Source organism: Periophthalmus magnuspinnatus, chromosome 14, assembly GCF_009829125.3.
Source record: "Periophthalmus magnuspinnatus isolate fPerMag1 chromosome 14, fPerMag1.2.pri, whole genome shotgun sequence".
Lineage (NCBI taxonomy): Eukaryota > Metazoa > Chordata > Actinopteri > Gobiiformes > Gobiidae > Periophthalmus > Periophthalmus magnuspinnatus.
Window position 1 is genome coordinate 18221262 of NC_047139.1, and position 17853 is coordinate 18239114.

At 39.7% G+C, this 17853-nt stretch overlaps 1 protein-coding gene across 2 annotated transcripts in view; it reads left to right on the forward strand.

Annotated features, from left to right (window-relative positions):
• The window catches only part of pknox2 (pbx/knotted 1 homeobox 2), a 155911-nt gene that overhangs the window by 109221 nt on the left and 28837 nt on the right, over positions 1–17853 (forward strand). For both annotated transcript variants that reach the window (XM_033978464.2, XM_055226827.1), the window contains exon 4: positions 2485–2621. In XM_033978464.2, coding sequence (XP_033834355.1) covers positions 2485–2621 — 137 coding nt within the window. The remainder of the gene's footprint in view (positions 1–2484; positions 2622–17853) is intronic.

The window sequence follows — 17853 nt, forward strand, 5'->3', positions numbered from 1 at the left end:
CAGCTCTGATGCCACAGGACAGCGTCATTACCGGCGCCCAGACCCCGAGCCCAGGCGTTCTTTGTCTAACCCCCGGACCACTGCACGGATGGGAAGTAGAGCATCCTCTGCCTCCTCCCCAGACCGCAGCACCTCCGTATCCTTTCGCCCTGAGGATTAGTGCCAGGGGAGAGCTCCCGAGATGCAGCCCGTGCGCTCAGCAGATGCAAATGAGAGCTAGTTAAGTGTGAAGAAGCTCATTTATTTCCCATTTGGAGCTGGGATTAAGACTTGAAGCTTCCTCCCGACCCCACCCCATCCAAAAGGCGATGGGGGTTGTTAGACTCATTTCCTAAGAGGGAGCGGGGGAGACAGGAAAAGTGGGGTGAATGGAGGAGACAACATAACATGGAGAACTATGACACTCAGATTCAGTGTTACTTAATAGATCTGGTTATCTGTGTTTAGATTTGCAATATATTTATTTAAAGCTGCACAATGCAACTTTTTTGGGTCCACCACCTGCTTGTTTACATGGAGATTTTATTGCTTTGGCTTGAATGTTCCACAGTATGCATTAAGATGGTGTAATCCTTCAATGTAGAGATGGTTTGTCCCATCGTATTAAGTAGTGAACTCAGGTTACAATCAATCCCCAGTGTTTCATACCAGGTCCATCAAACCAGAAATGGCTTCTGGATCTGGAGCTGAAACATCTTGATCACGAAATCATGATGTCCAGATGACCACTGTTGAAACCATCTCTACATTGTTCCACAGTATTTTTACAGAGTTTTTTCATTAAGCCATGTATTCTGGCTAAGAATGGGGTCGCCATGAAGACATGTAACTTTTCAGACTAACTGTAACTTGTCGCTACATAGTAGACTTTAATTACCATGTTTAGTACCATTGACACTTTTTATTTATTTATTTATTTTTTTTATTCTGTGCCCTTCATTCTCAGTTTTTCCCATAAACTGGATATATCAATGGACATAGCTAACCTGCTAGCCGTCTCGTTCCAAATAGGAAGTGAGTATGGTACATTTTGTGTGTGTAATCCATCAGTCGTCCAGGTCTGATCCATAGTAAAAGCTGAAGCTGAAGAAGCGGCTTCGATGAGCAACAAAACATCTTCACTTCTACAACTTTTTGTCCAATTGACATTCAACTTAACTTTGACTTTTACAATAACTACATTTTCTTATTATTTGTACATCAGTATCTGCAAATATGTGGCATGGGACCATCCTTAGACATAATTGCACCTTTTGTCATTTTAAAAGCCTGTGACTATTACTGCCTTCGATGGTTGTTCACATTAATTATAGTATATGTCTTTTATTTAGTCCCTTCACAGCTCCTCAGCTTCATTTAAAAATACACTGACCTGTGGAACAGCACTGAATCATGGGCACCTGCTCAGTCTCCAGCTCCTCTCCATCTACACTCTCCCAGTGTGTGTGGAACTAGAGAGATGAAACAGCACATAGAAAACACACAGACACTGGTAGAACAGCCAAAATAATGAGTGAAGTAGGTATCGTGTTCCTATGAAATGATTTTAGGCAAGTAAACAGTAGTCTTTGTTGCAAGATTAATCAAATCAAAATCGCAGTTTGAACAAACCCGGAACGCAGTTAGCAAATCAAGTATCATCAATTCCTCCACAAACAAGAAAATCTCCTGTCTTATTCTGCATACAAACTGCTAACCCTTGAGTTTAGATCTGTACAAACATGTTCTGAAATGCCCCTCTGTGTCAGATGCCCTCCCGGTGTCTCCGTGGGGTCTGATTCTGCATAAAAACTGCTAACCCTACAGTTTAGATCTGTACAAACATGTTCTTCAAAATGTTATTGAACTAAATCTAATGGAGTAATTGCAAAGTTTATCCCTCTATAGTAAGACATAAAAACTGCAGTTATCCCATTGTACTGAGTCAGGTTTATTTCTGTAGCACATTTAAAACAAGTGCATCACATAAAAGTCAACAAAAAACAAATATAGAGATAACACGATACACAGGAACAGAACAATAATACACCAAGATATTCTGTCAAGCTAGTATTAAATGCCAGGGAGAAGAGGTGGATTTTCAGTCTGGTCTTAAACTGCATTAAACACTGAGAGGATTTAACAGGCAGAGGGCGCTGTCCCATAGTTTGGGAGCTGCCACAGAAAAGCCTCTGTCACCAGTCATCACCGAGTATCATAACAACCAAAGAACCAATCCGTAGTGAGACTGTTGAAGGTAACGCCCCTTCCCGCCCACACCGCTGATTTAGCAGGGAGCGGGCACTTAGCAACGCTGTCGATCAAACCTGTTTCTAATGCTAGCGGGAGTGACCTCGGGGAAAGAAGGCACCTGATTCGTCCGTTCATATCTTGCTTTATGTACAAAATAGTAAAATGTTTACCAAAAGCCTTTACATGACTTACTGTTTTTTATCGATCATCTCTTGAACAAAACATAACGTTGGTTTTATTGTCACTCCTCAGATGACGGGCACCACTCAACAGAACACCAAGACCCCACAGGTCCATATCCCAGCAGCCTCTGCAGCAGGAAACACCTCGGTCAGCGTGACCCTTGACCCCCAGGCCCAGCTGGAGTCCGACAAGAGAGCAGTTTACAGGTGGGTCTAGTGTATGTGAAGGAGCCATGTGGGACCCTCGAGAAGAACACCATCATCGGAGTTGTGTAAACATGTGGCTAATTGGCTCTATACTTCTGAACGGGATTGGCAATGCCTTTATGTCCATTTTCTTTGAAGACAAGAAAAAAAGCTCCAATTCTTTCTCTTTGCCACACGCTGTGCTAAGGAAATTGCAGTAAATTGATTGCTATTCCCTGATGAACGCAGTGATGGCCCAGAGGCTGGAGTTATTTTTATGGCGTTCTTTTAAACTAAGCGTGACATACAGCGAAGGCTTTTCAAACCTGCTCTCAAACATGGCCCCTTCATTTTTCACTTAGCGTCACTTAAACATACGCACAGCACCTTCTCTCATCAAAGCACAAGCACCGTCTTTTTCCCTCTTCTCTGAATTAAGCTAAAGTGACTTCCATATGTTGCCAATAGATCCAGGGGTCTTATACAGCAGAGACCATACTTCACACAATGATATTTAATACAAGGAACCAGCCATAGTCAAGTGAGAGTAATAATAACAATAATAGTATATAATAATAATAATAGGAAAATGTAAGGCCTATATGTAACAGGTATGTTTTCAGTGAGCTAACAGCATTATAACATGGCTTAATGAGCATGAGAGTCAATTTTGCATAATATAGGATCATTAAAGAAATACATGGATCCAAGTACCAAGTACACACGTTTGCTTTGAAACAGGCGAGATTACATTATTGGTTGAGTGGTCAGATACACTGACCCACAGGTTGGCGTTGTGATTCCGAATGCTGTCGTTGTGCCCTTGAACAAGACACTTAACCCTCCTCTGCCCCGGTGTCTGTTTACCCTGGTGGATGAATGTGTGTGTGCATGAGTGAGTGGTTCCTTGATTGCAAAGAGCGTTGAGCCTTGAAGGTGTAAAAGCACTAAATAAAAATGTGACTATAACCATTTATTTTACTAAATGTTTGTCTCTGTGTAGATTTTATGTAAATATATGTATTTCTTTTTCACGCCAACAGTCATTTTCAAAGGTAAGCAGACTCCACATGTAGATGAACTTACACAACTTAAAGACTTTAAATATATTTCCTAAACAAGTGTTGTATTTACTGCTATGTGCCACCAGGGGAAGTGTGAGTCAAATTCTGCTCTAATCAGTACTGCTGCTGTCACTCAACTGTGTGTGAATGAGTGAGTAGCAGGTACCAGCAGGGCAGGTGAGCGCACAGGGCAGGTGAGTGCACAGGGCAGGTGAGCGCAGGGTAGATAAATGCAGCACAGGTGAGGCTACAGAACTCGCTCACCAAGTATGACTGAGTGAACATGGCGCTGGATTGTGAAGGCATTTTGAGACCTCAGACACACCCTCTCATTTAATCTTTTTTTTTCTTTAGTTTTACTACTTTCTACATTTTATATACACACAGATGGTATCAAATATATGAAGTAAGATATATGGAATTATGTAGTAAAGAAAATTTAAATAACTCTGCTAAATATGTTATCTATATTTTATATTCAAATCCTCAAAGTAGCTACCCTTTGCTTTGTCAAAAAATATTTAGTAGACTTATTTTATTTTTTTCTTTACCACATAATTCCATATAACTTACTTCATATATTTGATGTCTTCCATATTTACTTCCATCTATTTTTAACACTTTCTGAGAGTGTATGTTTAACTATACTTTACACTACACTTCATATACACACAGAAGACATCCAGTATATGTAGAAAAATATATGGAACTATGCAGTAAAAAAAAAAAAGTGAAATAATTATGAAATATTTTTCAACAAAGCAAAGGGTGGCTACTTTGAGGATTTGAATATAAAATACATTTCTTTATTATTTACATAACTCCATATATCTTGCTTCATATATCTGATGTCTTCTGTTTGTATATAAAATGTAGAAAGTAGTAAACTTAAAATAAAACATTGACTGAGACGACATGTCCAAACTTTTGCCTGGTAATTTACTGTATATGACTGGAGTGTCATAGTATAGTTTTGGACTTTCTATTTGATATACACTGTATTTATTCCCTAGCGGTGTTGTCAGCTGGTAGAAGTGTGGCATCTTTTGTGTGCGTTGTCACCTTTCTATGTAGATTCTCATAGTGTCATAGTCTTGACGAGTTCCAGATGCTTTTTTGTATTTTCCATGCAGTGGTTGTGAGGCGGCTCCTTGTTCTGTGTGAAAACAGGCAGACAAAACACCGCCAGGCCCCAACCCAAAAACACCAGTAAAGGCAGAAAAGCTCACTGCCTTCAGCTTATCACTAGAATATTGATGCTCCTTATAATGAGCTTGTATTATCTATTTATGAAGTAAATTATTCAAAATACAGACATTTTTAATCGAGCTGGGCCCACTACCGGTGTAGGCAGCTCACCAAATCACTAACAAAATCCTAAACCGCGCATCACACTACAGGATTTTTCAGTCTTAAACCATTTTGAAACATGTGACAAAAACCGCAGACCACAGACACAAAGAGAATTGGATAAGATTTTAAATCTCTTAGCCGTAGACTGTATATATAAATGGACATAGCTAACCTGCTAGCCACCACGTTCCAAATAAGAAGTGAGTATGAGCGCACTTCGGCTCCATTGATTCACTTTACATTACAAAATTGTGGCCCCTCTCTCTGTTACTGCTGCTGTCAGACTTATCATTTTGGTCTTAAAATGTTTGTATTAACCTGCTCTATGATCCTGCTATTTTTATTTTGCTATTGTGTCTGTAAATCAAGATTTGAACATTAATAAGAGACAAATCAGGCGCCTTCTTTCCCCGAGCCCAACTGTCATGAGTGAGCCACAGGTTTAGAACATGCTTCAGAAGTTCGTGGAACCAAAAACATTAGCATTTATCATTCATACTTTAATTATTAGTCCCTTGTCTTTTTCACGGCTGCTCTGCTCGCTTTCGTCGCGCAAAGTCTCATGGGGTGTTGCTCAACTGTGTATGGTTGATGGTCAGGACCAGCTGTAACTAGCCGCTAAAGGCTAAACTAGCGACATGCGCCACTGAGTGCAGCCCATTGACTTCAAAGAGTGGCCATGTTTAGGTCCCTGGGCTTGCTTCAGCCTGATCCTCACTGTGTGGATGAAACAGACACACGTGAGGATCTACTCTCACCTGTTTCTTTTTAAAGAACTCTTCAAACTGGATAATAGGTCTATTTTGTGGACTTCGGGTCATTATTTGCAGAGGATAAATTCTGTTGGACAATATGGATGAGAATACTGCACTTTAACTTTACTTTACGAGAGCTGAGTCATAAAGTTGCCTAATTATTTTCACCATTTCCTGAGCTTGTATCTTGCGTCTCTGTGTCCGTCACGCTGTCTGCCCCGACGCTCTGTTTTATTGGCTGTTGCCATGATGTTTTGTGGTTCAGAGTCGCACTAACACCACACACATGGAGCACAGCAGATTCAAAATCGCACATGAAGATCTGTAGTCGTGTCTCTGAATCTATCAAATGATTCTATAGTGTGTGGAGGTGCACCTGTCTCTCTCCTGGTCCAGACCTACAGCACCTGCCTCTCTCCTGATTCAGACTGACAGCACCCTCCTCTCTCCGGGTTCAGACTTACAGCACCCGCCTTTCTCCTGGTTCAGACCTAGAGCAGCTGCCTCTCTCCTGGTTCAGACCTACAGCAGCTGTCTCTCTCAGACCTGCAGACAGTGCAGTGTGTGAGCAGACAGAGCTCCGCCTCAGGCCCAGGGCTCTGCTGTAAAGGGCTCTGTGAGTCCTCAGAGACGCAACAGCTTTGATGAGGGCGGCCATGTTTAGAGCATCAGTCTGGGTCTTCTTCCTTTGTGCGATCACACACTCTGACCTGTGTTTCAGAAGAACATAACCAGATCACAGTTACATCTTATGGCATCTTAAGTTTTACGCACTTGTTCACATGCAATATTTTTGATACATTAAAAAAAACGAATTACCCATAATGCTCAGAGATAGGCCTGTCATGATAACAAAATTTGAAGCTTGATATATATTTGTACAGAGATTGATAAACAGTGAAATTGAAATGATTTTTGCCAGTGACACAATAACAATAATGCAAGATAATCCCAGTAAACCATTTTTTAGTAGATCATATCATTAAAAATATATTTTCCCACCTTTAATATACTGAACGATGAGTGGATTATTGTGTGATTATTGTTGTATGCCTACTCACAGATTTCAAATACAATTGATGTTAGAGGATTTATTTTTATTTTTTATTTTTTTCAAATATAGTTAAACATATGGAGGTGATATTGATCTAAGTATTCGGTCATATGAAACATAATTGACAGGATTTTCAGTTGAGTTAAACCTGTGTTTTTACATTATAGTGTCTCTGTATGAGAGAGTTGTTTTGTCAAAGCGCGACCTTCCTTGTATCATACAGTAAACATTGTTAAAGATAAAATTGAATGTGTAATGTGACCAATTAGAGCGAGTGCTGAGCAGCCGCAGAGAGCACAGGGCTCGTCAGCATGTGCTGTTAAAACATCATTATTGTCACTGCTAAGTGCAGTCTGTCTGTATCCGGGGAGGCTCCAGCAGGCCTGATTTTTGGGATTATTTTTACCCTGCTCGGAGCTAATGACTAAACACACCTTGTTACCTTGTTGTAAATGCAATTAAATTTGCCTTCACAAGTCGTGCGTCCCACAGTGAGTGGGATGGTGCAAACGACACAAATAGAGTCTTACTTTAACCCGAGTGTGATGTGGCGGCGCCGCCTCGCTGCGTTCGGGGGCCGCACTTTGAAAAGAGAAAGCACCAGAAGAAGCAGCTCTCCCATTTTTCTTTAATTATTTTGCTCAGGAAGTCTGTGTGGGCTTTAATGTTTTTCACTAATTGCTGGAATGCCAACTTTATGTGGAGATGTGTGGTTTTCTCTCTCCTCTGCCTGTCTGCCTACTTTGTTAATAGCAGCAAGTAAATGTGTGATAGGGTAATTAGCCTAATGAGTTGTGGCGTTTACTATAAAGATCCTTCTGGATTGTCTGCATCTGATTAAAACACGGCAGAGGCTTGTCTCTCAGGTTTCGGATGTGGTGTTAGCGGCTGATGGAGGCTGACGGCGTCCAAATGAAAACCTGCTCTTAATTGAAAGGGACAGAACGTCTTGTATGGAGAATATCAGTGTAGTGAAGTACAAGTGTTTATAGACGCTTTAAGGTCAGTGTTTTATATGTTTTTTTATGTACATATCCTTCTGTCTTCACAAAGGAGGAGTGGATCCTCTTAGGGGCTCTTTCACATCTGCTCTATACAGTAAGCGCCGCATTCACCACATTCTCTTCAATATAAGAACCATTTGAAACCACCTTAATAGTCCTTACATAAAAACACAATCTATTGTTCTGATCGATGTATTCAGACAAGCCGTTCATCAAATTCATGAACTGAAAACGACTTAAGGAGACACTGTTCATGAAAGAAAATCCCTCCATTTGCTCCAGAAAAAGGACAAGACTTGAATGTAATTGGCCTAATCTGCTGGTAGCACGAGGACTTTCCCATGTACAAGAAAATAAACTGTTTTAAGGCAAGATTATGCAGAAAGTGGCTGTCATTTGGAGCAGTATTCATAATTGTAATTGAAATTCAGTTTGATTGCACAGCCCTAATTTTTTTTGTCTTTCAAACTTTGTGTGTGAATGAGGTTTACGTAAACTGAATATAGAGTCTGTTTGTTTATAGCTTTGTGTGTGTTTGCATCTAGTGATTTTGCAAAAAGTCCCCATAGAATAAAGAAAAAGAACACCCACTGAAATTATCTCAGTGTAGTACTGGCCACACCAAGAGCAGTACACATGTTTCATTCAAAGCTTTATCATCATTTGTGGCTCAGTTGGTAGAGCATTTGTCCACTGATCTGAAGGTTAGCGGTTTGAATCCCGCTCTCGACATGAACATCATTGGTCGAGCGGTCAGATCCACTGATCCACAGGTTGGGGGTGCAATTCCAGCTCCCAGAGATGAAAGCTGTTGTTGTGTCCTTGGGCAAGACGCTTAACTCACCTTGCCCCCAATGTCTGTGTACACTGGTTTATGCGCTTTGAGACTTGAAGATGGAAAATTGTTACATGAAAATGTTTACCATTGCCATGTTAAATAAAAAACTAAAACTATTAACTGACCCAGGTCACCATATTGTTATTTTTATTTTTTTTCCTTTTTTTTATTTTTTTATTTTTTTTACAAAAACTGAGAAGTTAATTTATGAAATTTACAAAATATCATAACATGCATTTATGGGTCTTGCTGTGGATTTTAAAATCTCAAAGGACTTATATTACGCTTGTTACCTTGTTAGCTTTCCCTAGCTTGGTTCCTTCATCAAAAACATACCTGGAGTTATATTTGCCTTGCAGTCACGATTATTTTATTAATTCTATTTTAGTAAATCCACTCTTTGTAAACAGTCAAAATACACACTTTTTACACACAGGCAAAAGTCTGGATGTCTCCTGTATCGTTTTTTTACGGCAATGAAATAGTGACCCATAGTTAGTTTTTTTCAATAGTAATTCCCTGCGCCCTAACCCCAGTGTCCAGTATAGGAAGCACATCTGTGGGACAAGGTGTTTATTATCTGAATATTATAACTTTAAGTTCTAAACCACAAAATGCAAAAACAAAGGTTTAAAGGCCAATATCAATAGAACCATCTCATCTAAGTTGAAGCTGGGCCCATATTACCCCATTCTCTGTTTTCTGTTCTAATCTTGTTTCCTCATCACAAACAGACCTGGAGTTGTGTTTTGTTTCATTCACACATGTTTAACACACAAACTCTGCATATTTAGGTTTTCTTCTCTCAAACTGACAACACATTGTTCCACCTTGGCATGTCATGTGGTAACACAGGAAGTGCTCCAATGTGTTTTTTAATGTCATACACCTTCACAAGAATCATTTGAGTCAGTTCAGGCCTGGAATTGTGAATCTCTGAACTCCAGGTAAAAGGAGCTGTAAACTTGAAAACTACTGCTTCATGACATCACAAGGTGGAACAGAGCATTTTGAGCTTTGGAGATGTGACAGACTAATAATAAAGTGTTACTCAAACATGTGTGAATGAAACAAAACACAACTTCAGGTATGTTTTTGAGGAGGTAACAAAATGCCAAAGCAAAGGTTCTCCAGAGCATGTTTAAATACTAATATCAATAAAACCATCTCATCGAAGCGGAAACTGAAGCTGCAGCGGTGACATTATAGTGTTGTCACATTAAACCAGATCCATGTCTATAACAGCCTCTACATGCTGACCTCAGAGTCTCTCTACCTCCAACGCAGCTCCACCAGTAAACTGTGTCAAAGCTCAAGTGGTTTTATAGGCTGATTCTTTCAGAAATCTTTTTTTACAAGGTTCCTCACCGCGTGACTTTGGATGAGGAAGGAAGTAGATCATTTTGTTGTTTTGTGACTACAGGGGAGAACTTAGTAATGTATGTTATCTACACAGGACGAAAGAGCAGCCTCGAGCCAAAAACAAAAGAAGTTTAAAGGTACAAAATTAAACCCAGAGTCATTTGAGCTGTACAAGCAATGTTTGAAATAACCTGCGTCTAATGTTTAAGATGGTGACGCATGCAAAACAAAATGAAACTGAAACTAAAGTAACCCCAACTCTTCCGGAAGCTAGAGTATGAATACTTGTTTGAAAGTGCTAAACAAGCGGTGCAGGTGGCAAGGGGTGTTAGCTTCAACAGCTTCACTCTGGATTGGCTCTTTGGTTGCTATGATACTCGCGGTCAGACCTCAGCTCTAAATTGGCCCCTATAACTGTTAGTCTCGATGAGCTTCATTTGACTGGAGCCGAACTCTCTGGGTGACGTCACACTCACTTAGTCCACTTCTTTATACAGGCTGTGGTTTAATTATGACTACTGTGCAATTCAGAAAAGGAAGGAAGTAAAATTATAAAGGCTTCAAAATGTAAAAGTGCTAAATATAATTATGTTAAGTGTGTTTTAGTGGGTGGTCAAACGTGCCCTATTCACTTCAGTTCTATTCAGGTTTGTTTATATAGCACATTTAAAAACAACTTCAGCTGACCAAAGTGCTTCACATAAAAGTCAGCAAAAAACCCCAAAAGCAAATACAAAGATAATACGATACATAGGCAACTTTAAAGCAACAGAAACTCAGAAACTTTAAAGCCGTGACTTCATTAAATGGCGAAACGCGGTCGCCTTGTTCTGTTGGATTTGCTCTCCTTTTGTACTGTACCTGAGCACATGTGTCAGCTCCCAGCCCCGGCAGAAGAAAGGGGAGCTTCACACACGGAGCCTGGGGACAGAGGGGCCTTTTTGGGGGCAGAGTCAGCGGGGGGCCTCCACAAACCGCCTTGAAATGTGCGGGCGTTCAGCAGGCCTGATTAGGAGGGCAAACAGTGGGGAGTAACACAGAGAAACGCACATACCTCCATACACCACCTCCCACCTCCGCCTGAAGCCCCCCGGTGGCCTGTTGCAGCTTTGCAAATACAGCCAAACAAGACTGGCTGATTGAGGAGGGCTGATTTGAGGAAACTCTAAACTTGAAGAGTTGATGTTTTGGAAAAGGTTGGGCGTGAAGTAGTTCTTGTGTTTATATGTGATTGTGATTGTAGTCATATAAAGAGTAGGCAGGTTATGAGCTGTGTGGCATATTCAGTTATTGGTGTGGTTGTTTTTATTTTTACTAATTTCTACATTTTATATACACACAGAAGACATTAGATATATGAAGTAATATATATGGAATTATGTAGCAAAGAAAAAAGGCGACTGTGGCACAGTTGGTAGAGCTGATCAGAAGATTGACATTTCAAGTCCCGCTCTCGATATAAACATTGTTGATTGAGTGGTCAGATGAGTGCCTTTCCAAATAACTCTACTAAATATTGTTCAACAAAGCAAAGGGTCTACTCTGTGGATTTGAATATAAAATATTTTAGAAAATGTTGTAGTTATTAATTTTTTTTTCCTCTACTACATAATTCCATATATCTTACTTCATATATTTGATGTCTTCTGTGTGTTTATAAAATGTAAGTAGTAATGTGGTAATGTAAGTAGTAAAAATAAAGAAAAAAACAGGAAGTAGCAGTGACTACCTATGTCATAAAGATGGAAAAATCCATCTACGATTTATTGACCTTTTACATAGTTATTAGACAAATTATAACTATTTTGCAAGTTACAGGTTTTGAAAACATTGATTGAGAGGGCGTGTCCAGACTTTTAATTGATCGTGTATATGCACAATAGAATCAGAGCTTTTGCCAGCGCCCAGCCACGCCCACTTTTATTCAGTTCATTGATGCATAGTCTCTGTCTTCAGTGAATCACAGGGAAAAACCCAGGACTTACTGGAGGGTCTATGTCTCTTGTTTGGCTGTGGAACGCCTTGGGGTCCCACTGGAAGATCTGGAGGAAGTGTCTGGGATGAGGGAAGTCTGGGAGTCCCTGTTTAGACTGCTGGCTCTGGACAAGTAGAACAAAATGGATGGATGTGTGACTCATTTCTTACATAAAGTGTTCACACAGATTCAAAAATGAAACAAGAAAGTAGAGATATAGAGAGATTATAAAACTGTGATCCACCTCCACATAATTAGTCAGGGCTTTGTATCAATGCACATTCTTAAGAGTGTTTGGGGTTATTCTTTGACCAATGGGACTATAACACACCAATTTAGAAACAGCAGCACATTACACTGTCCTTAATAGTGTCATTCTTCAAAATCATAAAAGTTTTGTTCTCCCCAATCAAACATTAAAGTGCATATGATGATTTTTATGTTCTTCTAATTATGACTTTGTTTGGATAGTACCTGTGGTGAATATTTATCATAGTTTTACATCAGTACAGCGGCAGTTTGTGGAAAAAAAGTCGAAAAGAAAAGAATAAAAATATAGGAAGTAGCTGAGTTCTTAAAACGAATACTTTTACTTATGTCATTAATACACAAAACCCCATCCAAAATACACTGAGAATTTATGTGCAAGGAAAGCATTGGTAGAAATTGAAACTAATTAGAGGTTTTGTAATAAATTTTCTTAGTCTTAACTATAATTTTGAAGTGATTTTGGACAGGTTTTGGTTTGTTTACATTAAGGTTGCTAGATAAGAGTTATGGAATTACCTCTACGTATTTCCCATCTCCTGCCTGTGTCCAACCAGGAAGTAGAATTATGAACATCACCATGAACTGTGAATACAATCTAGAATATACTGATCTTTTTCTCTCAAACTTAAAACACTCCACTGTTCCACCTTGTGATGTCATGTGGTAATACAGGAAGTGCTCCACTGTGTTTTTAAAGTCCATATACCTTCAGTAGAATCATTTGGATGAGTTCAGTCCTTGAATTGCCAATTTCTACTAAACAAAGGTAAAAGGAGCTGTTACTTGAAAACTACCACATCATGACATCACAAGGTGGAACAGAGTGCTTCAAGCTTTGGAGATGTAGACAGAGTAATAATCAAGTGTTACTCAAACATGTGTGAATGAAACAAAACACAACTCCAGGTATGTTTTTGAGGCGGTAACAGCATTATAACATGGCTTAAACCTCACAAGAGTCCGGTTTGTGTAATATGGTACCTTTTTACACCAGAATTCCAATCTTCCTGAAGTCTTCTACCTCCATGTTTGCGACCCTCCTCATAGGCGCAGTGCTACAGAATCCCTGCGGGGGGCGGGGGTGGTACGGTGCTGACTCCACTGGCTGGCCGCCCTGTAAATCGCTCTTTTATGGCCCTTGTAATGATACCCCAGTCGGCAATCTCCACTCCGTCGCAGTGCAGATAGAAGCAGGTCCAACGTGGGGGGCTCGCCATGGTGAAACGTCAGGCTTTAGCTGTGTTCATAAAAATGCATGGCTCTTCACACCCCATGTCCCCTAATCCCAACTTCCTGTGTAAAGGTCACAGAAGACGCTCAAGGGGAGTGTTTTTACATGGAGGGTAAGGTTCAACCCACCAGCGTATCACATGCCAAAAGAAGAGAGTTCTTTGTTAAATAAATAAATAAAAATATTAAAATAATAATGGAAGATTGATGAGGAGGTTGTGGATGCTGTGTGTTCTGTAGCATTAGCTTGTTTGTTGGTTTGTCTGTTTGCAGAAAAGATTTTCATGGCTGTATATGACTGTATATGTAAATGGACATAGCTAATCTTCTAGCCACAGTGCTCCAAATAGGAAGTGGTCATGGCACGCTTCCGGCTCCATCAACTCTCTTCGTATTAACCCGCTCTACATGATCCTGATGTTTTTTTGTTGCGTCATAAATCAAGATATGAACATTAAAAACAGACAAATTATGCGCCTTCTTTCCTTGAGGTCACTCCCTTTAGCGTTAGCACCAGGTTTGATTGACAGCACCTGCTCCCTGCTAAACCATCGGTGCGAGCGAAAAAGAACGTTACCTACGATACTGGCTCCGGATTGGCTCGTTGGTTGCTATGATACTCGTGGTCCGAACGCAGCTCCTGATTTGCCCCTGCTCGCCTTGATGAGCTTCTTTTGACTGGAGCCAAATGCTATGGGTGACGTCACACTCACTTAGTCCACTTCTTTATACAGTCTGTGATGGTTGATGTGGATTTTGCTCCTGCTACGTTCACCACCATATTTTAACCTTGCTACAAGTTAGCAACACAAAATGTGCTCATTTTTACTGTTTTATCTACTTTTTTCTTCCAAACAGGATAAAACTGGCATATATGAGCTTTTAACTGTTAAAATGGTCCATCATCATTAGCTTAGTCAATGTAGTCAATGTATTTCAATTGATTCATGCATGTTTGAATAATCCTGTATTAGCTATTAGCCTCTTTTTTTTGTATTGTTTATTTGAATAAGATACAACAAACATAGATTAACAATTCTGTAATCTAATGCAAGTATCACAGTGTTTATAGCCTAGGCTAATTTGCAAAACCCCAGTCCCCAATTTGAGGCTTGAAGCAACAGAAAACCTACCTCCAATCTCCCGCCTACTTCTCTGCACTTTCTTTTGGTTAATCAAAAAACTTACGATTTAAGGTCTTACATGGGGGATTATATAATGCACCACAGCCATTTTTCAACAAAAACAATCCTAAATCTCAATAATCCACGGCTTAATAAAATTAAATGACATTAATGAGTCTAGACCCATTAGTTCTTCAGTTGTAAAACAGGAAGTCAAGTGTTTTTAGATCAATTTTGTGACCTTCAAAATGAACAAAATGCAAAATAATAATCTAAATATATTATAGGTTAACACCACAGATTAAAAATAGTGTAACATTGCAAAGAGCCAAAATAAAATACCAACTACAGTCACAAGGGGCGACTAAAATACACACTGAGCATTTACCCCTCAACTAAAATCACTGTAATTTGGGATAAAAGACTTGAGTTCCTCTAAATTCAACCACATGCTAAACTGAAAATTCCAGTTCTCTTAAACCGCGCATGGTCTTGAACATGACAAACCTTGGCAAATGTTCCGTGAAGAATCCATGCCTGGCTTATGCAAAGTGTGTGTTCCCGCGGAAACGTGATTCTCGCCGTGAACAGATTTGATTTGAACAAAGACGGCTGAACAAACGGCTTCAGTTTAATGTGTCTGGCTGTTTCTGAATGGTAATTTTACTCAGTCATTAAACAAGATATGCTTAATTGTTTCTTTTATAGAGAGGGAACAACAGAGCAGACAGAGCTGACAGATGCAGAGTCTCGTTCTGACTTAGCCCACTCATTGTAGTGACTGATAATGGACCACGGCGCTATGGAAGGACGCGGTTTTTGGGCCACTGAATCATTTAGCTGCAGTCTGAAAATTGAAAGATGTAAAATGTGCCAAGTAAGATACACGTAATAATCTACATATGAAAATGACACAGGACAAATGTAGCGTTGCCTGGTTGAGACGTCAGTTGAACAAACTCATTTTCTATATAAATCTGTCTCACTAACCAATCAGAACTGGAGCTAAATGTGTATGAACTTCTTTAACTTCTTTAAAGCAGACCTATTATTAAAAATTAAAAACATTTGATCCATGTTCTAGTTGTTTCTTCTCACTGAGCCTCTGAAGTTATATTTGGAGTGATTCATGTTTGAGTAATCTTCAATTGTTTATTCTCAAGATGCCATTTTGCTGATTACCTCCACCGTACACGCCCATTGTGACGTACGCACTTCTTTTTCCAGTTTTATTTTCTTAATCGGTGATACTCATAGGATTTGGCATCGTCACATAGTCATTTTGGTGCAAATGAAAAAAAAATCAGCTGCTTGTTTTAAATATAAATCAGTCTCACTAACCAATCAGAACTGGAGCTAACCTTCAGAAATATAAACAAATGTAATAGGCTCTGGGTACAAAAATGCCCATTAACCTCACTGTTAGTGTCACTACTTTCTGTCCAGTTTTGTCTCTGAGGTTTTTGCCAAGTCATGAATTAACACTTCTGCAGAGGACACTTCTGTGTTTAGAAAGAGACATATTTGTGTCTCAATGCTAACACTAATGCTAATTTGGAGGGATAAGAAACAACACCACAAACGGAAGTATTCTACATATAAAAATAATTGGGCAGTCTTTATTTTAATTAATTGGAATTTTAATAGGTTGTTTATTTCATGTTTTCTGATTTTAATACAAGTGATTGTTAGCTTTGGGACACAGTGAGCTGGTTAGTGTGCTGCTTTGTACTGAGCCTATTCTTTATGTACCGGTAATAATAGGAATGCATTATTGTTTTAATGTACTTTTTTAGACACAATCTTTACAATTTCTTTACTATTCATCTGTACTGCTCTTCTCAGACCATCATACATTGACATGACTGGTGAAGTGTCTTGCCAATGACACAACAAAAGTATGCACTGCCTCCCATATTGTCTTCAAGAACCATACCGAGCCAAACATTCTAATCATGTAACTTTTTTGGAGTAGAGTGCACCACCTGCTTGTCTCCATGGAGATGCTTTGCTTTCCTTGCAAAGTCCGAAAGTATGGCATTATTCATATGTATCTTGCATTATTAAACTACAGGTGATTTTCTTGCCAAGAAAATATCCCAAAATACACGCATGCTTACTGTTAGCAGGGTCGCCTCTCCACAGATCTGACCTATGACTTGGCATGGTTGCATCCTCTGCGTCTCCATGGAAATAGATTTTAACAGAGAGTTTAATGCCAGACTGTGGAACAATCCAGGCCAACCAATAACATCTCCATGGAAACAAGGAGCCAGAGAGGCACAATTAGCACCTTTAATTGCTGTATACGAAATGTTTACTAGTTTCTGCTAATGCATAGATGTGCCCCCAGTGGAAATATATACTTAGCAACCGAACGTGTTGTTATCTTACCCACAATGCCCCTGGGTTGACAGCAGATGTCTGTGTCTATTTTTGCAACAAATTAACTTCGATCAGGTTTTTGGCGTCTACTTGTAGTCTTGTCTATAGCTGTTAACACTTGTAAAGGAATTGAAAAAAAAACTCCATATCTCCCAAATTAATGATTGCAGTAATAAAAATAGCACAGATTGAAAGTGCGAGTAAATAACTTGTTAAGACGCCATCTGCAGCGTGGAGAACTCACCCGGTTTGCTCTCCAATCCATCATCCCACCCCCGTTTTCCAAGCACGTGACCCCCGTTTAGTATTCGTACCACGTCTGGCTGAGGGAGCGGTATTAAATTGGGATCAGGCAGATTAGAACATAATATAGACCGCTATTAAAGGCTGCAAATGAGAGGCATGGGTTAGAGCCGGAGCAGGGACCCAGGCAGCCACCAGCGAGCGCCAATTCACTGCAATACACACCCAGAAGAGATAGGGCCATAAGCTGCGGGCTAGTGCTACATCCAGCTATAATGTAAATGTGTAAGTGTTGTCTACTATGAGAGAACATGTGATATCCAATTACTGTTTTCAATGTTCAGAGGCTCGTTTGACCTGCATTTTAACCAGGGATGTTGAGTAGGTTATTTATAAACAGACATACATAAATACATAGAAACCATAGACTGTATATATGAATGGACATAGCTAACCTGCTAGCCTGCATGTACCAAATAGGAAATGATCATGGGCGTGCTTCCGGCTCCATTGACTGGTTCTAATTCACTTCACATCGAAAAATTGTGGCTTTTCTCTCTGTAACTGCTGCTATCAGACTCGTCATTTTGGTTTTA